The 27,735-nt window shown below is 38.4% G+C and overlaps 1 protein-coding gene across 7 annotated transcripts in view; it reads left to right on the top strand.

Annotated features, from left to right (window-relative positions):
* Nucleotides 1–1,232: 1,232 nt before the first annotated feature.
* The window catches only part of CPLANE1 (ciliogenesis and planar polarity effector 1), an 86,551-nt gene continuing 60,048 nt past the window's right edge, over nt 1,233–27,735 (top strand). For 6 of the 7 annotated variants that reach the window (XR_006414843.1, XM_044431207.1, XM_044431208.1 and 3 more), the window contains exons 1-20: nt 1,233–1,525; nt 2,217–2,339; nt 3,460–3,595; nt 4,422–4,541; nt 5,055–5,281; nt 6,576–6,670; nt 7,721–7,877; nt 9,248–9,351; nt 9,461–9,643; nt 13,523–13,772; nt 14,337–14,495; nt 16,040–16,785; nt 17,582–17,793; nt 19,229–19,309; nt 20,935–21,099; nt 21,904–22,059; nt 23,232–23,460; nt 24,894–25,033; nt 26,717–26,934; nt 27,569–27,733. Coding sequence is in view for 6 of the 7 variants with exons in the window: in XM_044431207.1 (XP_044287142.1) it covers nt 2,259–2,339; nt 3,460–3,595; nt 4,422–4,541; nt 5,055–5,281; nt 6,576–6,670; nt 7,721–7,877; nt 9,248–9,351; nt 9,461–9,643; nt 13,523–13,772; nt 14,337–14,495; nt 16,040–16,785; nt 17,582–17,793; nt 19,229–19,309; nt 20,935–21,099; nt 21,904–22,059; nt 23,232–23,460; nt 24,894–25,033; nt 26,717–26,934; nt 27,569–27,733 (3,624 nt within the window). In the remaining variant the exon portion in view is untranslated. Of the gene's footprint in view, nt 1,526–2,216; nt 2,340–3,459; nt 3,596–4,421; nt 4,542–5,054; nt 5,282–6,575; nt 6,671–7,720; nt 7,878–9,247; nt 9,352–9,460; nt 9,644–13,522; nt 13,773–14,336; nt 14,496–16,039; nt 16,786–17,581; nt 17,794–19,228; nt 19,310–20,934; nt 21,100–21,903; nt 22,060–23,231; nt 23,461–24,893; nt 25,034–26,716; nt 26,935–27,568; nt 27,734–27,735 lie in introns of those variants that run through there. The other variant, XM_044431210.1, reaches the window with a different exon arrangement.

Genomic DNA, 27,735 nt, shown 5'->3' with positions numbered 1-27,735 from the left:
GCTGCGCACCCCACCCCCGCCTCAGCGCACACGCCGCATGCACCAGCCCCACCCCTCGCCGGCCCGCACACACCACCAGGCACCACCTTTTTGGCCCACGCCAGCACCTGCAGCTTTCAACGGGCCCCTTGGTGAAAAAGTTTGAGGACCCATGGTCTTTGCAAACATACTTCGCCTTTGCATCCAAACATAAATCCATTGAACCTTCATTGTGAACAAATGGACTTAAGCAAACCTTAAGCTTACCATACATTTGTGTGCAATAGCTAACAATACCCAAAAGTCAGTTTAGAAGTTACGGCTTGCAAGAACATGGAAATGGTACAGAATTCTTACCAATGGAACTGGTACTACCTTATCCCTACATTTTCATACAGATTTTTGAGGAGTACCTTTTTTTCCTTTGACATCACTTCTTAGCACAGTCCAATCAAAATAAACTTTAAATTTGAAGAACTTTCCTGAGGCTTCAATGAAGTTTCTCTTTTGTGAAAATACGGAATGAACTACAATCCCTGACTATTGGCCATAGTGCCTGAAGATGATAGGAAGGTGTTACAAGCTTCAGAGATTTTGAACACTGGAGTGTCTGAATACATGTACTAAAACATGTACAGGCATTGTTTGTAAGGTTACACTCGTGCCCATTTACGAGAGGGAACCCTTACAAAGTACAATGGGGCTTACTTTCAAGTCAGGTGTTTGGAATTTGGAGGGGAATCTCCTCAACTTTGACCGGAAGGTCCAGCCTTCTGAGGAAGCCTGCGTGGGTTTGTGCTGTAAGAAAGCGAACTATAGCCCACGAAAACTTATATTACACCCCCCAAGGGTATTTAAAAACAATCCTATGTATGTTTAGACAAAAAAGGCTACCAATTCCCAGCATGCCCCAGCCCCGAGAAGGACATGTGGGCTTTCGGTAGGAGTGGGGGAGTGTCTAAACTTGCATGAGATCATGCTAAGTCTTTAAGATGGTACGAAAGACTTTTCTGCGTGCTTTTGCTGCATGATTCCGCATGGGGAATCTAAAGATACGTCAGTCCCAGCCTGCGGCTGAGTTACGACTTAAATGACACATGGCAGAGGAACCTTCTCTCCCGCCCACCAACCCGCCGCGGCGGCAGCAACCCTGGTACACATGCGCACTTGCTCGCCCCGTACGCTGCACCGCCCCCCCGCCAGTAGCTTGAGAACTGCTCGGGGTTCGAGGCGAGACTGCTCTGGGGCGGGCGGGCGGCCGGGCTGGCTAGCTGGCAGGCGTCCTTTTTTCCTTTCCCATCCCTCAGTGCAACGACGTCGGGCGATTCCAAGGAACATTTTTCTTCTTTCTTCGGCTGCGGACAGCCCGGCCCGTCATTCCTGAGCTGGGGAGCGAGCAGACGGGCTGGCGGAGCTGTTTGGCGGCTTCCACCGCCCGGCACCGGGGTCGTGCCGCCTGCTGTGGGCTCGTTCCTGACCACCCCGCGACGGAGAGGGAGGGAGCCACTCCCAGGCTTGCTCCGAGGCGCTCTCCGAAACAGCGCAGGTTTGGTGGACTCTCCTGCGAGGCCCGTTTTATGCCCCCCCCCCGCATCAAAAATACTGACAGGGTGCCTTTGATCACATCGTGCTTGAGAATGAAATAATACGCGTCTTTAGAAAACAAAAAGCTAACTGCTCCCAGCATGAGGCTAGGCATTCTGGGAAATGTAGGCCTTTTGCGGGGCATCTGAACTTGCTTAGGATTGCACACTAAGACTAAGTTGGCACGAAAGACACTTCTGCATGTCATTTCTTTGTGTCTCCGTGTAAGGGTGTTTTTCCTTAAACATGCCCGGGATGGTATTGTGCAAGATTTATGCGGTAGTTGGGCATGCTGGGAACTGTAGGACTTCTTTCTGTGTAAACATGCATAATGGAAGATCTTGCAGTCACTAATCCAGGGTACCAGTCGCATTTTAATTGCTTTAAGCCAAGCAAGGTAGCCAGGCAAGGCAGAACTGCAAAACATCTCCCACCTTGTCCACCCATCTGCACATACCCTGCCCCATATGGGCTGATCTGGAGTGGGACCTGTAGGACACTGCATCTCATTTAATGCTGCTAAATCCTTAATAATCTTAAGCAGTATGGCAACTGACAATAAACTTTTACCTTCAAAGAATTACATTTTGTAATGTGTAAATATAGCAGTTATTTGGGTTTGAATATCTCAGTTAAGTGAATACTTTTAACAGTTTTTTGCAGGTTCTTTATGGCTACCATACTGATTTATATTCATGGAAATTAAATTAGAAGTTCTAGCCTCTACATGCATCAAGCAAAAGAAACCATGGCCTCGGATCACTTGGCTAGGGCAGGTAATCATTTTTATTTTTATATGTTGTGCAGTAGGGACACTGCACAGAGTTAAGATTGTGTACTGAAATTATTAGTATTACTACCTTGCGTGTCTAGCCTGCCTTTTTTTCCTCTTGTGGCCTCCTCTATTCCACGTTACTCGTATACTAACAACAAACCTGTGATGTGGGTTTAGTCAGCCAGTCAGCTTCACAGCTGAGCAGGAACTAAAACCTGGAATTCCCAATTCCACAGTGCTTAACTTTTATTAGATTGTATCCCAGGTTTGATTATATTACATGCAACTTATTCTTTGAAGGATAGCATTATTAATAAAACTGACACTTTGGAGCAGAGGTCTGCTGCTGACTTTTCAAATAGGTTTGTGTGTGTGTATGTTGGGTTTCTATATTATTAATCATAAATTCTTTCCATGCATTAAAAGACATTGACTGTAAACTGTCATCTCTAGTATCCTCATCTCTGTGGCAAGGAAAAAGCTTGGAATTTTCATGTAAATGTATATTTCATTTTTTAGGCATGGCCAGTAAAATGCTGCACACAAAAGGCTTTGAATTGCACACTTTATTTATTTATTTATTAAAACATTTTTATGCCGCCCCATTCGCCGAAGCCTCGGGGCGGCTTACAACAATAAATTAAATAATTATAATCATAAATTAAAAATGTAAACATTAGAATAAAATACAAACATACAATATAAAATAAGCTGCCCTGGCCAGATAAAATTCAATAATATTAACATTTAAAATGCTGCTTAAATAAAAAGGTCTTCACCTGGCGCCGAAAAACAAATAATGACGGCGCCAGGCGGACCTCTCTGGGGAGCACATTCCATAACTTAGGTGCCACCGCAGAGAAAGCCGTCCTCCGAGTACCCACCCTCCTAATTTCTTTCACGGAGGGTTCCTGGAGAAGGGCCTCTCCCGCCGATCTCAGTGGGCAGCTGGGCATATATGGATGTAAGCGCTCCTTCAGGTAAATGTCAGGTATATTGACATTTAATTTTATACTCTTATTCCAATACAATAGTTGTGCTTAGTTAGGCATTAATTTTCAGGAAAAATTAGAAAGTAGCATCTTGAATAAAAGGCTGACACTTTTTTTTTTTAATAATAGGAAAAGGAGGCTGTGTTTCTCTTAGATGACAAAAACATCAATGAAATTAACCTGCTTTCAGGAAGGACAAGGAAGAAGATTCCACAGTTACATTCTTTACTGAAGAATGTTTTTGTCTTAACAACATCAAGAAATGGTTAAGTATTAACACTAGGAAAATATAATATGATTATATTTTTCATTTTATTTAGCTTAACCATGTCTCTAACAAAAAATGGATTTGTTATCTAACACTTTGCACTGATACTGCCTAACCTTTTGCTTGCCATAAGCATACTCTTGATCTAACATTATTAAGGGTACAGTCCTATTGAAACAAGTGGAGCTACTGAAATGGGATGCATGTGCTCATCTAATACAAGATGGGAGGCGTACCAAAGGCAATCTTCTCATCCTGCTGTCCATTTTTGGAAGACAATCTTTTTCAGCCATCCTGTGACCCATGCCCTGAAATGCCTCCTTTTTCTACTCTCCCAGATTGCTTACCAAGCCTTGGAGTGCAGCTGGCACAGTTGCTCTCACAACAACTGTGAGAAAGGGGTGAGAGCAGAGCTCCAGTTCCCAACTCCAAAATTGGACCACTGTGTCTGACATCACTCAAGGAATCCAGACTATCCTGTGATCCTTCAGACAATGTTTTGGGCCATGGGATCATTCCCCAAATGGCCAAAGTGGAAAATTACGACACATTTCCATCACTGTCGTCTCTGGACAGCTTACAACATTATTTCAATCCTCAATAAAATAAGTTAACTGTTCCACACTGAGCATAAAACTGATCTATTTAAAATAAATAAACCTAACACAATTAAAATTACTATATAAATAGTATAATATTTATTTATTTGAAATGTTTATATGCCGTCCTTCACTATTGCGTCTCAGGATGGCTTACAAACATGCATAGAATTGTACTGTTTCTATAAAATGAGGCAAGTGTTTAAAAAATCTTATTCAAACAGGAGCATGGTTGGCAGGGATACTTAAAACAGGAGAGCTCTTTCTTTGGAACAAAGACCAAGACACCATTAAGCATGTCCCTGCTGTTGAAGAAACTACGAAAATTGTCACAGCAGCAGAAGGTAGGAATATTCAGTTAATATACTTGTTTAAATGCTTCCTTTTTCCTATTTTTAAAAAAACCAAAAAGTGCTTAAAGTTAATAAATGAAAATGAATTATTGCTAAATAATAATTTTGATAACAGAAATAAAGACCTGTTAATCTAAACCTTAGTATATATAGCAGCCTTTCCCATGCCGTTCAGATGTTTCTGACTACAACTTGTAGCATTTCTGGCCATTGGCCATGCTGGCTGCTGCAGATGGGAATTGACTTGAAATATTTGGAGGACACCAAGCTAGGAAAGCTTATACATGTTTATCATTTATAGGGGACCCTACTTAGTAATGCAGTATGGGAAACAGTCTTGGTTCTGTGATAAATCCTGTACTTTGTTGCAGATGTCATCTATTCATTGTGTTGACTTTGATAACATAAACATTACTTTCAGTAGGCAGATAGTGTTTTATCAAAATATTGCACATACATATTGTGAATTCAAAGCAGATGTTATGACGTGACATTATTTCCCAGAATGTTCTACAAGATTGCACATACATGTTTCTGGAGATGGAAATAAAGTGATTCTTGCTACTTCAACTTTGTGTGTCCTCCTGTGGGAAAGCACGGAATATAAAAATGCACACTCTAAAAGTGCTGCCATGGGACAGTGGTCACAAATTATTCCTGAAGCATCTGTTGTGTTACCATCCATTGAAGAGAAAGAAACTACAGTCAGTGCTGTTTTTATCAAAAATGAGGTAAAGTATAAAATATATCTCCCATGGATATTTACTAAGGTTCAATTAAGCATTTGTATAAAATATATAGTATTTTTTCCTAGTTTCAAGCTTACAATCTGACCATAGTAGAAAAACATTGCATGCTTATTATCAAATAGTTCAAGTGAGTAAAAGTTCTTAATTCGGAGGCTTGGGTTCTACAATGTGATTGAAGATAATCATTCCCTCTGTTTCCCATGCAGTTCAGACTGTGAGTGGTGCTGTCTGTATGGTCAAAACAGTTCAGTTGAGTCCCCAGAAGGAGATACCAGAAGACATGGGAAACCTTGCTATCTGCAGACACATACAAAGTTAGGGGCTAAAACCCTAAGGTAGGGGTACGGGTAGGGGGGAACCAAATAGTTCAGGAATGGCCACAGAATAATAACTGACTGAGAAGGTGCTGGAAAATAGGGGATAACGAAAAGGAATTATCCTGAATAAGGAGCCCTCTGCACAGCAACATATCTGTTGCATGTCCAGCTTGAGATACAGTGATGTCTGAGAGCTTGATTCTCACCATCAGTGTAAGCATGTTGGCCTGCAGTGAGTGGCTTGGAAAGAAATCCAGCGTGGAAAGAAATCATGGGTTATTTATCCTACAGTTTATAGGGAGGTGCACTGGCTGCTAGTCACTTCAAGGTTCTGTAAACAATCTCTGATTGGGGCAATTGGAAGTTTTCAGAATGCCATGCAAACCCAGAGTATTGTGTTCTTTAGGGTCTAAACAAGCCCAATAATAACCCATGGTTTGTTGTTGGGTTAATAACTGGCTTGTTTGACTGCTAAGCAACTCATAGTTCCCAGTTTTGTGCATCATGTTAACTACCTTTTACTGTGCCCGTGGGAGGTAGTTACAGTAAGCAGAAGTAGCTCACAGGCAGCATGCATCCCAACAAATTGTGTTAATTTTGCCATTGTGATTAATTATTGCTATTGTGAAGGTCAAACGGTGTTTGTGTGACTGTTCTTTTTGCACTGGGTAACCAATAAATATGCCATGTACTTGTCATGCCTCTTCCCAGGCAGCAAGCCTTAGGGCTCCAACCATAACGTTTTAGAACAATTATAGTACATATACAACCCAGTTTGGTGTATTTTCAAGGGACGAGATATGAAATCATACGTTACAGTTAGATTAGTGCCTCATATTTTACCAACAATTGGTAAATCAGAAATATATGTCAGATAATTAGGACTTAAAATATAGTTTATGTTTTAGTCACTGAATAGTCAAGCCAGGTTATTAAACGTTCTTCTCATTCATTGGCAGATGCTTGGGGACTGCTGCCTATGTTCTTTTGCATTTTTTTCTGAAGAGCAATTGATGCTTACATTTTTAGAAGTTAGGTGGCAACAGAGCGCAGGGTAAGTTTAAAACATTTATTAGATTTAAGTTAGAGTTCTAAAACATGAGTGTTCACAAATCTTTTGAATGACATAGATACATTTTTAAGAATAAAATACCTCCATATGTATGAATTTGGATGTTGTATAAGTCTATATTTTCCAGAGGAGTTGCTCTGCTACTTTTGTAAAACAAAACCAGAGATTTGTTAAGGTGGCCCAAGACATTGTATATGTTTATTGATAGGCCATATCCACATGTCTTGACATTTCATCATGAGTTAATTTCCTAATCAGGGTAGGGGTGTTGTGTTCTGCTGGGCACCCAAGGGGACCAGTTTTGAATGACATCTGTGGAAGCACAGTTTGTCATGGCATTTGTTCAAATTCAGATAGAAGTGATTATTTGAGGGCTAAACCACCGTGGGCTGCCTTTTCATGCAAACCATATGATAGAGCATACTACTTAGCCAAACCATGGTTTATTGCTGAATTCATGAGCTACAAAGAGCTGGAGTGAAGTCTCTGTTCTCTTCTCCCACAGAGCTTGTGCTAGCTTTTTACTTTCATTTTCATTTCATTTAGTGTTATGTACAAACCAGAGATCATGGTTTCAAACAAACTCTAGTCATTTTCTGTCTGGCCATAGGTTTTGAAGCAAAGTTCATTAGATAGATGCATATGTAGTGGGAAATAAAATGAAAAAAAAAAAAAAGATAGTGGTTCTTCTCCCTAGCCATGTGGAAAGGAGACTTTGCTTAGGCTCATTCTAGCTTGTTCATAGTCGCACTAAAACAGAATTAAACCTTTTATGTATACTAGCTGACTAAAATAACAATAAATAATTTTAAAAAGTCAAGCATCAGCAAGTATATAACAGCATAAAATCCTATGCTTGTTTAGGTCAGAAACTGGTCACACTGTTCAGTGGTGTTTATGTTCAGGTGAATATTTATATGATTGTAGGCTAAATATAATTGTTGCCAGTTGCCACTTAAAGTCACAATGAGCACAGAAATCCAGCATGTGTGTCCCTCTTTATATACTTACGTGTCTTTCTTTGATTTGTAGCACTTTTCCATGTCAAATACACTGGGCACAAAAAATATGCTCCCTGTCAAGCCTTACTCCCCATTGTGAGTCAGTGAAATCAAGAGGTGCTTTGCTTACTGCATTTTCACATGATGGGCTTGTGCTAGCAGTAGGTGTCAATCAAAAGGATCCCCAGGTATGCACAATTGGCATAATTAGAAACAAATTACTCTTAATCATGTACCATTTAAGTGTTGCACTGTAAATCACCTTTGATGGCACCCAAAGTTGCACTTATAGGAGGGGGTTCCTGGAAGTGAATTTCCCTGCCCTTTCCTTCACTTACCAACTCTACTTCTCCACAAGGGCTAATCAGGGATGCTGTGGTACATGAAGCGGAATAGGATGGGAGAAACTCCCTAAATCAACCAGAAGCCATTTCCACGATAGGAGGCTCTATCTGCATGCCTCTGCCTGATTTTTGTGTGCCCCTGATTTCTCTGGTGCCACAGCCAATGCCATTCAGAAAAATTCCCCAACCCTTTGTGTAGTGTCCTCAGGGGTTCTGGAAGATACCAAGGGATGTAGTATGGGCAGGGTAGTTTACTTCTAGTAACTCCTTCCCACTTCCTCCATTGTGACATTAAATGCTGCCCTTAGGGGTATATTAAGAAAACTAAGATCATGTCATCCAGTGCTCTCACTTCCTGGCAAATAGATGGGCAAAAAATGGAGATAGTGACAGACTTTATTTTCCTGAGCTCCATGATCACCACAGACAAGGACTGCAGCCAAGAAATTAAAAGACGCTTACTCCTGGGGAGGAAAGCTATGGCAAATCTAGATAGCATACTAAAAAGCAGAGACATCACCCTGCCAACAAAAGTGCGTATAGTCAAGGCTATGGTCTTCCCAGTTGCAATCTATGGCTGTGAAAGCTGGACCATAAGGAAGGCTGAGCGCAAAAGGATTGAGGCCTTTGAATTGTGGTACTGGAGCAGACTCCTGCGAGTCCCTTGGACTGCAAGATGACCAAACCAGTCCGTCCTAGAGGAGATCAACCCTGACTGCTCTTTAGAAGGCCAGATACTGAAGATGAAACTCAAATACTTTAGCCACATAACGAGAAGGAAGGACTCACTGGAGAAGAGCCCAATGCTGGGAACAATTGACAACAAAAGAAGAAGGGGACGGCGGAGAATGAGGTGGCTGGATGGAGTCACTGAAGCAGTTGGCGTGAGCTTAAGTGGCTTCCAGGGGATGGTGGAAGACAGGAAGGCCTAGAGGCACAAAGGGGTATATCCAACAAGATTTTTTAGAAAAGAGCTAGTATCCTTGACTCAAGGAAGGAGAATGGAAGTCTGTAGTACATTTTTATTATGTTCATTATCTGTACTTCTTATTTGGCAAATGATAAACCTGAGTGTTACATATGCTGCATTAATCTAGCAAATTAATGTTGAAAGCCTGAAACATGTTGAGAAGCATTAATAAATGTTTATATTTTATTTCTTATATTTACGTCAAGTTTTAACCAATATTTCTCTTCTCGTTAAAAAAAATCAGGCAACTCAAATACTGTTTACAAGCACCATGAATTTTATTACTGTGACTGGTAGTCTTAAAGGCTGTGGTAACAAGAATAAAAAAATTCCATGCAAGTTTATAAGGCCAGTATCTGAAATCAAAATTAAGTTTTGTTTTTTTTAAAGTTTTTTTTTAATCTGTATGTGTAGTTGAAGAGTAAGTTTCAAAAATGTTCTTTTTATGTTATTTTAGGTCTTACTGGATTGCTGATATGAGCTGGACTTCTGATAGCCTCTTTTTAGCTTGTATGTTAAAACGTGGATCACTGATCTTAACTACTTGTTTGGGTGAATTGCTGACTTTGGTTACTTATGGCTGCTCTGTAGAATTTGGACCAGCAGAATTTATTCCTCTGCATCCACTTATAACATACAGGTGAGGTAATTAAAATGAAGGTTATTAAAAGCATTTGATCACGCCTTTCTTTCTTATAGTTCTTCTGTTCGAAATGTTTCATATTTCAATTAATTATTTTGCTTTTTCTGTGTTTTTCTTCTCAATATTTGTTTCTCATTCATAGTTCTCTTCTATTTCTTATAATGGCTTTGTCCTGCTGAACAAATGACGTTTTCATCATGTAAGTAAAAGTTATTTAAGCAAATATTAGGATCACTTTAAAAATTCTTCAAAGGCTAAGTTAGTAATAACTTGTATGACATTATCAGTAGGAAAGCAACTAATGAAATAATCATTTAATTTAATATTCTTTGCAATTTTGTAGAGTGAATCAAGAATTAATTCAATGACTCTTCCTGATAAATGACTCTTCCTGGGCGAATAAACATTCAAAATGTGAGATGTCATAGGAAAATAAGCATTTAGGAAATCCTGAAGATCAGTGTCTCTGTAAATCTTTTTGAATGAATAGAATATCTAGTTAATCTCATGTAGAATTTTATTCTTACATTCCTAATACTTCCAAATGTATTTCTTAATATTAAATATTCTATTTATTAAAAGTATTTTTATGCCTCTGTTTAGTCTAATGAATACCAAGGCAATATACAAGAAGCTTAAAAATAAAATATAACGAAACAGTAAAACAATATAATAAAACCAGTTGTAGTTAGACAATTGGGTGATTTGAAGAAACCAAGTAAGGGAAAATAAATTTTCTACTTCCTAATATTTCCTTGTTTGCATTGGTTGTGATCCCTCAAAATACTCCTTCATATTTATTTCTTATTTTAAATGTTTCCATTTCCAATTTAAATAGTTCCAGAACAGAAAAACAATAACATCTAAAACAATAGAACAAAAAGAAAACCAAATAAATATAAAGCTGGAGTGTAACACAGCATAAAACAATCTCAACAAAAAGTTAAATGGTCTGGAGGAAAAAAAGTGTTTATCTGGTGCTGGAAAAATATGCAAGTCGGTGCCATACAGGCCTTTTTGTGGATTCTGTTGTTTCATAAGTGGGATTCCGTCACCAGGAAGCTCCTCCCCTGCAGTTGTCCCACCTCTCGCTTTAGGCAGTTGGGAGTCCCAGAGAAAAGTCTTAAAGGATGATCCCTATACATTATTATTTTTATTTGAAACTTTTATATCCCGTCCACTACTGAGGTCTCAGGATGGTCTTACAATAAACAGGGTGGAGCACAGCATCCAAATTAATTGCTGTATAATAAAACCCCATATTAAAATCACACTCAAACCTTAAAATACTGGGAAAATGAAAAGGGTTTCACCTGGTGCCGAAAGGAATAAAATGTTGATGCCAGGCGAACCTTTCTGAGGACTGTGTACCATAACTGGAGCGCCACCACAAAGAAGGCCCTTCTTCAGGTAGCCACCCTCCTAATCTTCAAGGAAGGCTCCCGAAGAAGGACCTCCATACAGATCTTAAGAGGCAGGCAGGCACATTACTATACCATACACAGGCGTATTACTATAAAATCTACCATAATATAGATAATTGTAGACTAGCTATGTTTGTACAACTTTCTGTCTCACCATATCCTTTGTTCTTACTATTCTGTCTCTCTCTCTCTCTTGCTCTCACTCACACGCACACAACCAACTTTCAGAACACAGAATGAAAAACAGTAGAAGCTCACATATAGCACACACTTTTAAGAATTATAAGCCTTCTATGCCAGTGACTTAAATGGCGGCGCAGTAACACCATGAGGTAGAATGGGAAATACATTAAGAGATTAAGTCATAATAAATAGTGGCTGAGATGTACAGACAGCATAATTGTGGGCTGCATTTCTAAAAATGCTACTTTATTCTAAAATTGTTTTTGTTCCAAATTAGTTTAGAGTTTCAACATTAACTCAGCAGTTTTCCCTTTTTGCCTCACATATAATAATGGATCAGTGCAAAAATAGATGATCTGACTTAAGTAGTCACATCACAATGCATGTCTCTTTGTTGCTGATTATTACTTTGTTCTGAAGGTTATTAAAATAAATGTATAAACTGTGAAATAATAGAGGGAATTGAAATTTCTGGTATAACACCTAGTGATTTCTACATAAAATAACATTCATTTGCTTTTCCTGTTGGCTTAGCCATTAACAAATGTTTATTTACTTGATACCCTCCTGTTCTTACATGTCCCACCATATTGTGCACACATGATGGGCAGATACAGAGGGATCTATTGCAGCAACTAAAATGAACTGTTTTAATAGACTATTTAAAATAATTTTAAAAACTAATTGTAAGCATACCTGAATAGATGCAAACTGATGAAATTAGGCAGCAGGGGTTGCTGGAGGCCAGTGCAGCATATCTCAGTCTGCCATTCGCACGCTAATAGCTGCAGCCTAGTGATCCAGTCTGCTCCTTAAGAAAACCCTGGGTTTTCCTCATACGCTCATTATCATCCAGTGGCTCACGCAACTTGTATGAGTATCCTAGAAAGAGAGGAGGGAGAACTGTATTCCTGGATGTCTTCTGGGAGCAAATGGAAATCCTTAACTTGACACAAATTGGTGTACTGGACGGCTGTTGTAGGAGAGAGGACTACATGTTTACTGTTCCTCAGGCATGGATTTTTGTTAAGAAAGGGCAATGGTAACCTTTGGTGTACTTGAGTACATTTCACAGTTTCTTTGTATAGCAACCTTGCCAGTTATTTTGGGCATTGAGCTGCTGAAGGCTTAGCTTAATTGTAAGACTGAAAAAGCCATTCCAGTGCTTAAAAAAAGATAATTTGGGACTTCCATCAGGTGGTTCAAGGATAATTATATATATAAACCTGATGTATCTCAGCTAGTGCAGGTAAATTGTGTTGCCCAATATCTTCACTGATACCTCAGATAACAGGATTAGTTGCTGATCTGCAGCAGTGGAAAATGCCCTTTGAGGGGATGGCTTGCATCCTGTACCCCACTTCCTAGAGTATTTCCGGAAGGCTTCATGGGTGCGGTGGACTGCCTGGTGTGTGGTCCAGGCAAGTTGGAAGTTCAGCATTTCTATCCTAAAGTGTCCCTAATCCATATGTAATGGCAATGTCCAAATGTTTAAAAGATCTGGCAGAAAATATACCAATTTCAGAAATAACTGCAAAGGTCAAATTCTGTATTAGTGTTTTCTGAATTGTCACTGACTTACAAAATTAACCTCTTCATAAAGACCTGGTCATGTTCTTATTGGCAGCAGCATGAGTAGAAATAATGTGCCACTAGGAAACTGGAAATGCTGGCTGGGTTATGGAATATTGCACCCCTCAGGAGAATGAGCAAAGTTGCATTTAAGGGGGAAAGTGAAATGTGTTTGCTTCTTAAGAGACCTGATTTCCATTTACAATGTAAAAATGAACAAGCACATTTAGGAGCAGAGACCAAGCATCCTTTTGGAAAGTTTTCTAGCAAAAGTCCAAAGAAAATATAAAGAGCACTCTAAGCAAAATGTCTGTTTGAAAATATATGCTAGGCTTCCTGCAGTATCATACATTCATCTCTCTCTACATTTCCACAATGTTACTTTATTGCACATTTTGTAGTAAAAATGTTACTATAAAATTTCACAATGTTGAAAATATCACAGGTCATAAGAGTTAATTATTTAGTTCTCTGAATTATGATCTCCATTAAAGAAGATGTTGCTTTTCCTAAACACATTTTTCATCCTGTATATAAAAACTTAGGGGGTGATCTGATCCTTTCCATTTAAGACCTTTGTATGGAAATACCCTAGTATGAGAGAAGGGATGAATGTGGAGGTTAGTTTAATGTCTGTGTATCATAGATGTTCCTTTGCTTCTTTATTTTTCTGATAATTTATTATTTTATCTACTAGATCACAACATTCCTTGTTGCGAGATTCAAATCACTCCCATGATTCATCAGTCTCTGAAGGAGACTCTCTGAGACAGAGATTTTCCATAACATCACACCCAAGTTTACCGTACCTCATTGCTTCTGATGGTTACCTGGTCACAGTTCTTAAATTTTCGGACAGTTTCTCACCTTCAGCCTATATGAGGTCATTGTTTCTTGATTCAGCCCAGAGACTGGAAAAGCTGCATCGTAGATTCATCACATCTAAGGTACTGTTGCTTCCTTGGTTTCTGCTACCATTACAGTCACCAGATTATTGCCTGAAAATGGTGTCTGGAAGGGCATATGGGTCACAGTAGGCCAGTTTAGTTTTATTCCATTGTTAAATATTTGTATCTTTCTTTGGTCTGTCATATCTTGCGAGCGAAAGTGACATCTTAAGTTTAAGTGAAATCTTGTGTCTTTAAAAGGGGCTGTTTGTATACCCTTGTTTTGCAGTGTAGAATAAGGGTTGTGCAGAGTTACGGAATTACTTCCCCAGGTGCGGTTGTCATCATTGCTGTCATTGTAGTCATCATTCAAAGGGAAAATATTTTTATTTACCAAGGCATTTGAAAACATTTTACCAATTTAACTCTCTGAATACTGATTGTGAATGCATTTGCTTATTAACAGTTCAGTTCTTCATTCATTTTTCCATCTTGGCATTGCTTCTGCCTTCAATAGAGCATATAATCAATATTGTTTTAACATCCAGTGATGCTAATTATATATTTTTTTATTTTCATTTCTTGAGATATTTTCTATGACCCACGTATACTGTCTGTTCACAGTCTAAGGGGAAAAGGCTACGATTGCAATCCCTGTCCTCCCTAAGAGCTAAGCTATTAAAACACCATCAAAATCAGAGTTCTACCTTACCTGACACTCCAGCATTTCTACAAGAAAAGGAGAGAACAGTAGAACTAAATGAAGAATTAGCACATTTACAGGTATTCAAGATTCCCTTTAGAGTCTATTAATACATGTTATTGTATGCTATTAAGTATATTAATAGTATATAACATCCATTGTATTTGTTTTTCCACATTTTATACTTTAATATTTTGTGGTTGTAGTTTTCAGTGCTTTTGTATAGAGAACATAGGCATCTTTTCTTTAAGTCCCTACATCCACCAGGTGCCATTTTTGTGATAAGGACCTCCCAGTTTGCCTTGAGATGGGCACACACAACAAAGTTGAAATGATCAATTTTTTAAAGAGCAGCCTTTGTTTGTTGAAAGTTTTTCTTTTTGTTGTGACTGGGAAATATAGATCTGCATATATATTGTAAAAAAAAATAAATGCAGAAAATTGCGGAAGAGTTTTGAAAAGAAAAGCCTTTATTTTGACAGAAGTATTTGCAAAAAGGAAGTGGCCAAATGATTCACTTTCACAAGCATCTGGAGACTAGAGAAAGTGAGGAGAAGGTGGAGAATTGTGAGAGCACTTGAATCTCTGAGAATCTTACTGCAAAGGGAAGAAAAGGTTGCCACCCCCCATTTGCAAACAAAGATCTTTCACCACTTTGCTTTCCCTTGACATCTCTCAGTGTCACGGCTGTCACATAAATGCAAAGTGACAAAATAACCTATATTCTGGTCCTCTTGTTAGTATCCATGGTTGGTGCCCACTGTCAGAGTACCAGGCAACCCTTCCCATTTTACCTCTCTTGTAGTACACATTTGTACACTTCTAGAAAATTCCAGCTCCTCCTCCTCCAAAAAAAAAGAAAAAAGAAATGAAAATACTCAAATGCACTCTTGTGTGTGAAAAAATAATGATAAAAAGAAAAATGCCACAGCAGCTGCTGAAGAGGTCATGGTAGGAATGGCTGAGTAAGTGATGGTTACCCCAAATTACTGCTTGGGCACTGGGTGAAATAACTGCTGCTGGCAGGGTGGTCTAGATTTGCTTAGCAAAAGTGGCAAGAGATTTCCTTTTTTTATTTTTTTGTTCTTGCTGATTGACTTAGTCACTGCTTTCCATAATGAGATCATTCACCTGGGTTTAGTCATCATGATAAGCCATAATGTGTACAATTCCTTCAGTAAGCTATCAGTAGGTCAGGTAGTTTGTTGCTGACAACGAATCTATACTTCAGGAAGCTTCTGACAACATGCTAGCTTACTGTGTCTAGTTACCCATAATGGGTTGCTGTGTTGTGCAAACACATTCACTATGAAACTTCATGTGCACTAGCCATTAACGCTCATTTTTCAATAGGAAGTTCATACAACTTTGCTATCAGAACTTGCCTTGTAATGGGGAATATCTCTGAAGCAGAAATTTTCCTCTATCTCTCTATAATAAAAAATACCTCTAAGTGTACCATATCTACAACTTTTATTTAGATAGTTTGTTGCAAGAAGTTTTCCCTAACATATATGCAATTGTTTGTGGGATAAGTGCTTCCTTGGCTCTAATCCTATATTTTCTACAACTGTATGAGAAAGTAAAAATCTCTCAGATGATATTTATTTTCCCTTATATTTAGGATTATGATGAAGAATCTGACGATGACAAAGTGTTTCAAAGTCGCTCTTTTATTTTTGGGAGCCAAAAGACAGATTCCTCTTCATGTGGTGAAGGCTGTTTAGAATTTGCATCAATGTTTGATACTATTCATGCAGTGCAAGAAACCAGAGAAATGGATGACACATCTTTGGAACTGAATTGTATCCAAAAAAATTTAATTGCGGCTTGGAGAGTGGGGATTTCTGAAAGCATACAAGAAAGAGACATGTTGTTAAATTGTATAGTACATTGTGTAACACACTTTTTTAGTATTCTTCAATATGCAAAACTTAATTTTACATATTTGGATGACCCTGTGAAAAATCATCCATGGATACAATGCACCTTAAAATGTTTTGAGCAATTTTTGACTCTCCTGAGTTGGGAGTATACACACAGACAGACTTTGGGGCATTTGATGAAGCTTACATCACAGACTTTAAAAATGATGCTTCTTGCACATCAAGACCACTTCTTCTCCAGTAATCTTTTAGGAGGCTTCTCTTTGTTGAAGAAGGTTACTCATTATTTAAATAGCAAAAACACACCACAGCATGAGATCCTTTCAGCAGTCCTCGGTACTGAAAATAAGGTGGAACTCGATTGCATGGTTGTGCCTCTGTTTCAGGCTATGGATTGGAACAGCGATCTTAATCTCCGTTCATTAAATTCAGTTCTGAAGCTCTCTCCTCCAACTGTAAATCTAACAAAGAATCCAGAAAAGAGGTATTGCAGATCTATATGAAAAATTATTTTTAAAATTGAATTTTAATATGTTAAAATATTTGCAAGAAAAATGAGCAGGAAATTTTGCACCAGTTTAACAGGGCATCAGTGAAGTAAAAGGGCATTTTCTCACCTAGATTAATTGATTTAGAAGGGAACCACAAGTAGGGGGTACCTCTACCCTTTCTGGACTAGCTAAACACTTGGAAGAGTGTTGAAAAAGTGGAGGGCACTGACACCTGCAATATTCAAAAGTGAGAGGACTATGTTGCCAAAGGGAAGAAACATTGATAACGTGGCTTTTGAACCTTGGTAACTTGGTGCAAATTAGTCTACATGCAATCTCGCTATATCAGTTTCCTTGTTTGTTACCTATTCACCTTCCCTTTGACAGGTGAGAAAAGGCAAGGGAAGTAATCACCCAAAGCTACACATGTCAGGTAGCTGTAGTAGTATACTTGCAAAATACTGACAGCGTTGGCCTGTAATGAGTCTTGCTTGATGACAGTTAAATTAATTGAAAATGTATTTAATGTGTAATGTTTCTTGGAGTTAAACTGACTATTAACTGTAATAATGAAGAACCGAGCAGTTTAAATATGATAATATCTAATAGGTATTAAGAGATTATCCTCATTAATTTGTTTAATTACCTAATCAGCTACCAATATTGTAACTGACTTACAAGTATTAAGGGTTTTTTTTTCAAGTGGCTTCTAATATGTAATATAGCATCTGACACTGATTTTCTTTTAGTTGTGCTTTTACTGTAACTGTTTAATCCTTTTCTCATTAGGTTAATTGTTATGTGGAGGCTATTGTATAAGCATGTCATTTGGTATTGGGCACAGCTAAACAGAAAAGCATATAACATAAGTAAGCCAGTAAGTGAAACACAAATTGCTTATGAAGGACCAATAATTGAAGTACTTGCAAGTCATATACAGGCAGTCTTACAGTCCTCAGGAGAGAGGCTGGAACAAACGCTGATCCTCAACACTGTGGTTGGTTAGTATCTTGTAAGAAACTATTTTCAGTTACACCAAACCTTGATTACTGGTTTGTTACATGTTCAATAGAAATTGCTGGTTTGGCCTCTTAAGCATGTGAGTGATTTGTGACCAGGTTATTTGATACCTGTATCAAACAATCTACTGTATATCATGCGCTATGTCGTAGCCAAATAGCACACTGACAGCCATGATAGACAAAATCTTTTTAATGGTGATTCAAATGAGTGTGGAATTCCCTCTCCTGAGATCTTCACCAGGGTTATTCTTTGGTGATTTTTAAATGAACTCTAAATAAAGTCTCACTTCATTCAACCTTCCTTTTAAATATTTAAGTCTGCCTTTATTTTCTTCGTTTGCTTGTTTAAGCCTCTGTGGTTTGATCTCTCTCATACTGGCCTTACATTATTTCTTTACATCACACTTAGCTTGTAGTGGTAGTTTATGTTTTTATTGTGATTGATTTTACCTGTTTCTGGAAATAGCTTTGTTGAAGGTGGAATATAAATATTTAAAATAATTTCTAGGATAGAAAGCCTGCATTTTATGATTTGTTTCCATTGCCCCCAGTTTGTCCTGGGGGGACTATAACATGAGCATGTCTCCTAGAATTAGTATTTAACTTTGCAAGGGTCTTACAAGGGTTTCTATGATATGATAACTTGTGGTGTAATCCTAAGTGGTGTGGGGGATGTGTCAAGTGGTGAGTCTAGCAGTACTTCTAAAGCCCTGGTGTCTTGTGGTGTCCATGGTGGGAGGTGTGGGTGGATTTTTTTCCACCCTTGTGCTTTTAATTTTATTTTGTTCCCACTCCCTGCTATTGGTTCCTATGTGGGGAAAGCTTGTGCTAGTTATAGGTGTAAAGGTGGATGCAGGGAGAGACCTTGGGGTCTCCCTTGCAGTCAAAGGGATTTTGAATCCAGCAGAGTCAAGACTGGCCCAACTTTGTGCTAGAACACCTCATTTTGGGGCATATCCTTGACAGAAACACTGCTAGTGATAGCTGTATGCCTTCATGACTTTCTGCAGGTAAAACTAATACCTTAGGGGCATATGCCAGGCTACCAAGAACCAAGGATCACCCCATGCTAACCCATCTCGGCCACTTGAAGACATTTAGATCTCTCTGTTATAATTCATATATCCAGTGTCCAGCAGAGTCAAGACTGGCCCAACTTTGTGCTAGAACACCTCATTTTGGGGCATATCCTTGACAGAAACACTGCTAGTGATAGCTGTATGCCTTCATGACTTTCTGCAGGTAAAACTAATACCTTAGGGGCATATGCCAGGCTACCAAGAACCAAGGATCACCCCATGCTAACCCATCTCGGCCACTTGAAGACATTTAGATCTCTCTGTTATAATTCATATATCCAGTGATATGAAAATAGCTTGTAATAGGTGCTCAATTTTACTTTTGTTTTTTTAAGGTGAGGAACAATTTCTGCTAGGGTCTTATAAAGAATCAGTGGAAGCATGGGAGAAAGCTCTTCAAGAAGCAAAAGAAAAAGGTAAAGTACATGTTCAGTGTTTTAGTATAATACTCAATTGAAATATTTGTTTATTCATGTATCTAAAGTATTTATGCCTCACTTTTCATTCCGAAATTATCTTAGAGTGGCTTACATGTCAGTGAAAGCGAGACAGATCCTGTTCTCAAGTTTATTGTCTAAACAGATATGACCCAAAGGGAAAAGGGATAGGAATAAGAAAGAGAAACAAGAAAATACATACACCAATTCCTAATTAAGCAGTCCTTATTATGACCAACTGTAATGCTGCATTACAGTCAGAGGTCATACCATGACCAGGTAGAAGGGAAATAAGTTCAAAGAGAGGGAGCCAGAAACTGCTGGTCACGCAGGTGAGCTGATATGGCACTAATTCCTACCGCTTGCTTTGATACGGCCTGGTGGAGTGGCTGCTGCTGAAACTGCCTTCCAAGCAGCACTTCTTTACATCAGCACAGACATCTTAAAAATCTGATTTCTGAAGACATTTGGTGCTACTGCATTGCCATTTTAGTTTGTACTTTTAATTGAAACAGATTTCATGCCAAGTAAAATCTATGTTGAGCCAGCAAATCTTGGAATTAGATTAATTATTATGAGTCATGATACATAACTGATGTTGATGAATAAAGGGAGGAAGTTTAAAATATGAAAATGCATTGCAATATATATTCAAAAATTATTTTAACAAACTGGAGTAATTAAAACTGTTCTTCAGGTTAACATTTAGAATTTTCAGTAGTGAATAATACTTTGGATAGCGAGAGATAAGATACTCTGTGAAATTACCAATGGATTTTATAGACATGGATACATCTTGCTCTGTTCCCTGGCTTCAGTCCTTCCCAGCAGGTGAACTGCCACTTGTTTGTCCAACCAGTCTCTGTATTTCTGCTTCCTTCAAAAAACGGGGTAAAAACTATAATTCCTATCCCAAAAAAGACTTCTGTTCCTTAAATAACTTCATGGAGGCAGAGGTTGTCAAGCATAGTCAAGAAGCAGTATATAAATATTGTGTTGTAAGCCGCCCCGAGGCTTCGGCAAGGGGCGGCATAGAAATGTTATAATCATCATCATCATCATCATCATATAGAAATTATAATCAGTGTGGTGTAATAATTATACTAGGACTGGGGAAATCCAGGTTTGCATCTCTACTTAACCACAAAGTTTACTAGGTAATTTTAGGTTAGTGATTATCTCTTAGCCCAGGGTTGAAATGAAGATAGAAAGATGAGGTAGGCTGAATGCCATATGCAGCACCCTGAGCTCTTTGAAGGAAGGCAAGATTTAAACATGATGAATAAAACAACTTGTTAAGCTTGACAGCTGTATAATCTGTCAGAGTAACTGAGAAGCTTCATCTATTCAATTGCTCTCCTTTTTCTCTTTTCTGTGAGACTGTTAAAATACTGCAAAGCATAATTCAGTAACATGTTGGCCGAGTTGATCATTTCTGGTCACATTACTGTCCCACTCAGTAGTAATGTTATTATTTCTGTATATGACACATCTGTTGATATTCAGGGTGAACTAGTATACCTATATGTTAGGTTTAATACTTTCATTAAATGACCAGTGTTTGTAGTTTCAGCTTTAGGCAGCTGTTTCCCTTTTTTATGCAGGAGGGAAGCGGATGCCTTTTCTTCAAACTCGATATTATCTTGCAATGTTATACTGCCATCTGTATTACTACAATTTAAGTGAGGCTCAGGGACTGTGTGATCATTTGGTGAGCGAGCTTCTAAAACGATCTCAAATTTCTGAAAGAGGGACAGATGATGTAACAGGTATGTGAATGTAGAATGCTAAGTTCATATTTGGAATACAATAGAATGTATAATTAGTCATTTTTACTGTTATTACAATTATATAGCAGTATTAAAGAGACTTGTTCCTGCAAAAGTTGTGGTTAATGAATAGATATTTAAGAATTAATTAAGCATCTTTTAATTATTTTCTCTGTAAACTTTTTAACAATCCTCACTGAGTCTGCCTTAAATATTTTCTCCTCAAAATTTGACTAATAGGTACGAGTACCTAGGGCTAGTTTTCTTCTAGAGTTAATATGCTTGCTAAGAAGGCACAATTTAAAGCACTTTAACTCAATAGATGTTTGCTCTGATAACCATGCATTCTGGTGTTATTCCATTGAAAAACTGTATCTGATGCTGAAATGCTACATACAAAGTTAGGACTCAGTGGAGCCTATTTCTAAGTCAACGTGTATAGGATTGTACAATTTATTAAATATTGTGTTGACTGAATTCTTTCATAAGGAAAGTTAGTTGATGTACACAACTAAGTGAAGCCTAACAGGACATTGTCGTCTTGGAGGAGAATGTTAGTTGATGTGCACAGGAAACTAAAGTGCAATCCTATACCTGTCTGTTCAGACTTAAATCCAATTAGGTTCACTGAGAGTTACTCCTAGGTAAGTATGTATGGTATGCAGCTTTAGGGATTTATTTCCAAAGAGTCAAAGTATTCTTAAAGTACTTCACTAAGGAGGATTGATAGATCTGAATTACTCAGTGGCATCTTTTCATATCTATACCACATTTTTAATGTAAGACATTTAATTTTTGTTTTAGATGCTGAATGTATGATAAGAGATGTTCATTCCGAGGCTGCTCTAGCTGTGGTTCAGTCTCTGGCACGTTTCATGGCAGCCTACTTCACGAATGAGCCACTTTATGTGCTTCCTCCACACAATGTTGATATTTTACCTTCACTTCACATAAAGCTAGGTATTCTGTTAATATTTTTTAAATGTTGGGTTTTTTTTTCCTTTTAAATTGTTGTATTATTATTATTTATGTATGTTTTTATGTATTCTTTGTGAGCCGCCCCAAGGCTTTGTTGCGATGGGGGTGGCATAGAAATGTTTTAAATAAATAAATAAATAAATATTATCGCTTCTTTTTACTTAATATCATTCAGCCAAAGTTAAGCACTTTCAAGTTCTGTTGATGTCAGCAGGAGAAAAAGTTCTTATCAAAGCTTCATCTCCGTGTACTTCCAAAATTCACAATTTTTGACATTATTGCTTCTGGAGTCTGTTTCTGCCATGGACCCACTTTGTCAACCTACTTAAATCAGCCTGTTTCTCACCTTTTTCTCCTGTACTGGAAGATGATAATACTTCCTCTTTTCCCTCGTCTGTACTCTTTTGAGCAAACAGTGAATTTTCTGTATACATGTACTCAGTATTAGACTTAGATATGCATTTTAATTTCCATACCAGCCCAAAAATTACACTAATGGAGTGGGGCAGGAGGTTAGTGAGGAGAGAAGATTAGCAAATGTTTCTACTGTAAAAAGCCTCGACCTAAAAGGTGTAATCGAAATACGTATATAGGCAGTCACTAGGTTATGAATGACTTCTTTTCCAGAGAAAATAGAAATTTGTCTTTAAGTTGAATTTGTATATAAGTTGGATTGCATATAATTGACCTTCCACATTTGGCGGGGGTTAAGGTTAGGGGCACGGGACCCCCATGAAAGTGGGAAAAAACACAAGTATCTCAAACCCCACCTGCAACACTGCCCAAACTCACCAATTCCTCTTTTTGCAGCAAGGAAATGTCAGAGATCTACCTCTCCAGATGGGTAGCACAGGAAGGCATGCTATGGAGGCCTCCCTCTCTCCCCTTTTTTTCCTTTCTCTCTCTATGGCATTGATGATTTTCTGCGGTATTTTTTAAAAAATTAATAGGCTATTTGGCAGTTTGTTCATTGAGTATGAATTGTTTGTAATTCAAGTGACTTGTAACTTGGGGATGGCCTGTATTTCATTGTGCATATGTACATTTGGGATTGTACCCACTGGTCTTACTTCTGAGTAAGCATATTACTGAACTAGAAATTATCCAGGAGTCAGTTACATTCAGAGAACCAACAAACGTCTTTTGTGTGTTAGACAGGTGTCATCGTGTTGTTCCCCTGCAACACGCCCTCGTGACCCGTGCAGTCAGGGCCCAGTGCCTCTCTTCTGTCTGGACAGTTGACTATGCTCTTGATTTGCTGCTTATTGGTGGGCTAATTCCAGAAGCTGTATGGCTAGCACATAAACTTGGAGACTGGAAAGTGGCTGTTTCAGTTGGACTGACTTATAATTTATACTGTCAGAGCAATGACAGCTTCCCAAGGTGAGTCCTGTTTGCACTCATGATAGAAGTGGGTTCTACAGTCTTAGTTTGCAATGACTGATTGATTTATATCCTGCCTTTTTCCTACAAAGGGCTCAAGGCAGCTTACATCTCCTCAGCCATCTTATCCCCACAACAACAACCCTGTGAGGTAGGTTGGGCTGAGAGTCTGTGACTGGCCCAAAGTCACCCATTTGGCTCCATGGCTGAGTGGGGATTAGAACCCAGGTCGTCTGAGTCCCAGTCCCATGCTCTTAACCACTACACCACACTGGCACCACATTGGCTTTATCATATATAGAGATAGATAGTATTAACTTTATGCAAGAATTGTCATAGAATCTGAAATAAATTTCTCAGGATTTGCACTTCACTATACTAACCAACCACTGAAGCTCTCTGGGTGGTTCACCCAGTTGGCTCCATGGCTGAGTCAAGACTACAATCCAGTATTAAATGCCCTGCAGTGCAGGATGGTCTTTACCTGGCTTCAAAAATGTTGTAAGGTTGGCCCCAGGCAGGCCTCAGTGGGGCGCTCATTCCCTAACTGGGGAGTCACCACTGAAAAGGCTCTTTTCCTCATTGCTACCATCCAAGCCTTCCTGGCAATCAGAGAAACTTAGAACTTGATCATAGTACCCAGGTAGATAGAGGTAGATAGAGGTCAGGAGAGGTGTTCTGTCAGGTATCATGTGTCCAAGCCGTGTAGGAATGTAAATTACAAATACCCCCTGTTCTTCTGACTGGGAGGCAACAACAAACCCAGTAAATGTTAGATCTCTGGTGGCTGCCACTTTTATATAGCCCTGCACCATACATAATCTACAGCGCAAAATCTTGAAGCATTGAATATTCTTGGAGATGCCTTCAATATATTGGTCAGTTGGAAAGTGTCTGACATTTGCTGTGTTGGTGTCTGGGTTTATGCATGCTTCTTTAGCTTTCTTCCTCAGCCTGATACTTTCATGTGGGAATGAAGTTCAGTATTAATGAGTAATGGAATGATTAGAACAGATCATCTACTGCACTTAAGAGGGGGGTCTGGTCTCTGGGAGCTTAGTTTGGAGTTACCTTACCTGTGAGAGTACTGTCTTTTGTTGTTACCTTCCAGTAGTGATAGCTGCAGTAATCCAACATCTGAATAAATCAGGCATCACTTGTATACAGATCTGTATCTTTGAAAAACAAGGATTTCCCATAATGGCTTGTTTTGCTGATATATATATCTGCAGCAATAGCAAAGGTATTGAATGGGAAAGAATTATCTTCACACCTTCAAATCATCATGTAATACAGTATGGTGCAATGTTCTCTGTTGCTGTCAAAGTTTTGCATTGTGGCTGCAGGTTTGTAGATTTCATATGTGATCGCATGGAGGCCATTCAGAGAACTTTTACAGGCAAAATAACCTGTTTTTCTTTATATTCTCTCAGGTCAGGGAAAGTAGAATTATGCCTACCATTGCATTTGACTCCAACACAAATATTTCAAGAAAAGCTACAATTTTTCTTGGGCCGACCTGTCAACAGTGAAACATCAAATGAAAGAGACCCCAAATTCAAACAGTTTACAGGTGTGTAATTTCTAACTCTGAGTTTGTTTTCTTGAGGATTTCTAAAAATGCAAATACCTTTTTTTAGGTAGCAATTTAGAGTTTTTGCATACCCATGTTATTCCTATTTTCTACATTGTGGACCTTAAGGTGAACCTTGACCTCATTTCTTACAGAGATAGTAAATCTGTGTTTGGGCTGTACCATGTCAGACTGCAGGTGGGAGCTCCTGTGATTAAATGTTCCTATGCACATGAACAATCCTGTACTTGAAAGCCAGATGTCCAGGGTAAATGTTCTAGCGTAGCCTTCTCCATGACTACTTTTCTACATGAAAGGATTAATTTATATGAAGGAGTACCCAGTTATAGAACCCTCTATCTGTAATTATATAATATAGACATAGGTTTATTCCCTCAGTGAAAACGAGACCTACAGAATCTTACATTATAACCTCAGTTTGCAGAACCTCAAATCTGTGTTCAAGCAGAAATAACCATGCACATAGCTAGAGACTTTCCCACATGCACAAAGAACTTTGTAGGATCTTAGAATAACAACAACAAAACAGTATACAGTTCTTTACAGTGGTCACTATACCCTCTGCACTCTATCTGAAATACATTTTTATAGGCAAATATTTGAAATTGTAACAAAATAACTATAATTTATTTATTTATTTCAATTTATATCCTGCCTTTTTCCTACAAAGGGCTCAAGGCAGCTTACATCTCCTCCTCCATCTTATCCCCACAACAACAACCCTGTGAGGTAGGTTGGGCTGAGAGTCTGTGACTGGCCCAAAGTCACCCAGTTGGCTCCATGGCTGAGCGGGGACTAGAACCCAGATCACCTGAGTCCCAGTCCCATGCTCTTAACCATTACACCACACTGGCTCTAACTAAAAGCACAGATTCTGTAAAACGCTATTGTGTGTATGTGGTAGAATTAAAACTATAACTTCCTGTTTAATACAAGCAGGGGTAGGACCATGAAATGTTTTGCAGATAGTATGCGATTCAACCGCTATCATTGCTGGCTAAGAGGATCTCTGGAAATAGAGCTAGAGAACACTTCTGTGTAATACTTTGGAGAGCCACAATTCAGAGTTGAGGATGGTCAGAGTCTGTATGGGACAGTTCGTATGTTCATAAGTATACATTGTTTTTCTGAAAGAGCAAATATAAAATACATAGCCTGAAATCCATTTGCTGCCATGAACTGCTGTAATATTTTTTCACCTATTATCAGTTATAATATAATACAAAGGGCAAGGAAAGTTTCTTTTGGGAGCTGAAACTAAAAGATGGATCAAAGTTCTGTTAATGGTTCCCTTGTGTAAAATCTTTGGGGCAAACTTAAAATGGGCAACTTTTAAATATGGGTTGTTATTTAAACGTTTGGCTTTTATAAAAACCCTTGGCAAGCTATTTTGTTATATTGTCAGACTAGACAAGATTGATATTTGAAAGCCTAATGTGGTATTACTCTCGTGCTAGCTAGATTATTTAGCATTCAGAATGCAACACTCTCTTTATATTCAACTGCAAAGCCTAGTTTCCTGATACAAGCATTATAAAGACGCAAATAACTCAGTAAAACTATGTCTAGACCCTAGCGTATGAATTTCCATATTTAACAGTATAACTTCTCAAGAAGTAGTATTAATGTTTTTGCTTTATTTCCCCTGCTGACTTTCTTTAGATCCTCTTGAAGAGGAAGATGTAAATGTGCTTTTTAATTCAGTAGAAGAAATACTGAAGGCAGCTGCTATGGCAGAAGCAGATATTCTCTCAGAGACATTTCAACTATTGGTGGACATTGCCAAGGATCTTAGTAGAAAGTTCTATGGTTTGGTGCCAGATGGCTTATATCTTCCTGCTCCACCATTATATTGTCCTCAGCCAACATTTCTTAGTGAAGTAAGCACTTTTGGAAGTTCCATGAATGTTACTATAATTTTGCCTACACTTGAGGTATATATTTTCCATTGCATTTCAAATCAGATTTTCTTTCTAAATATGAAGTGTCATAGAGAAGAAATCATTCTGCTTATGCTTACATGTCTGTCCTGGGGTGTTTAGTCTGCTGAAGGTGCATGCTATGATCCAGTGCAGGAAATTTCTACATTCTTAAAGAGGATTCTTATCATGTACACATTCCATTGCGTATGCAGGTCTCTTCCTTCTGTTGAAAAGAATTGTTTCCCTTATGAATGTGAAATATTATTGAGCACAGCTGAACACATATATATAATGTGTTTATACATATAAGTTTGTGAGCCGTCCCGAGGCTTTGGCGAATGGGGCGGCATAGAAGTCCCCTAAATAAATCATAAATAAATAATGTTACCTTAACATGTATTTATACATATTGGGAAATCATCCTCCTTTTTTGGTAGAGGGGAGTAGAGAGAAAACTCTTCTGTTTCTTTTAGAACTTCAGCATTGAATATAAGCTGGAAATATCAGAATTAGAATGAAAATTTGTGTTATACTCATTTCTTTCTTATGAGCTACAGTATCCTTTATGACCTTATAATTTTGCTGTATTCAGGAAGAATGCTTTGATTTACCATTGAAAATGGAGAGAGGTTGTCGGCAAAAGGTGTCTGGAGTTATTCAACGAATTCTTTTGCTTTTCCGAGCTGCTCATTGTTCTTTCCCTGTTGCTCAGTGGTATATCTCACAACTGAAACGGGCACGAAAAATAATGCAAAAGGT

Source organism: Varanus komodoensis, unplaced genomic scaffold (assembly GCF_004798865.1).
Source record: "Varanus komodoensis strain SLA01 unplaced genomic scaffold, ASM479886v1 scaffold22, whole genome shotgun sequence".
Lineage (NCBI taxonomy): Eukaryota > Metazoa > Chordata > Lepidosauria > Squamata > Varanidae > Varanus > Varanus komodoensis.
Note: the sequence above shows the minus strand (reverse complement) of the source record. Positions and strands in the feature narration are given on the sequence as shown.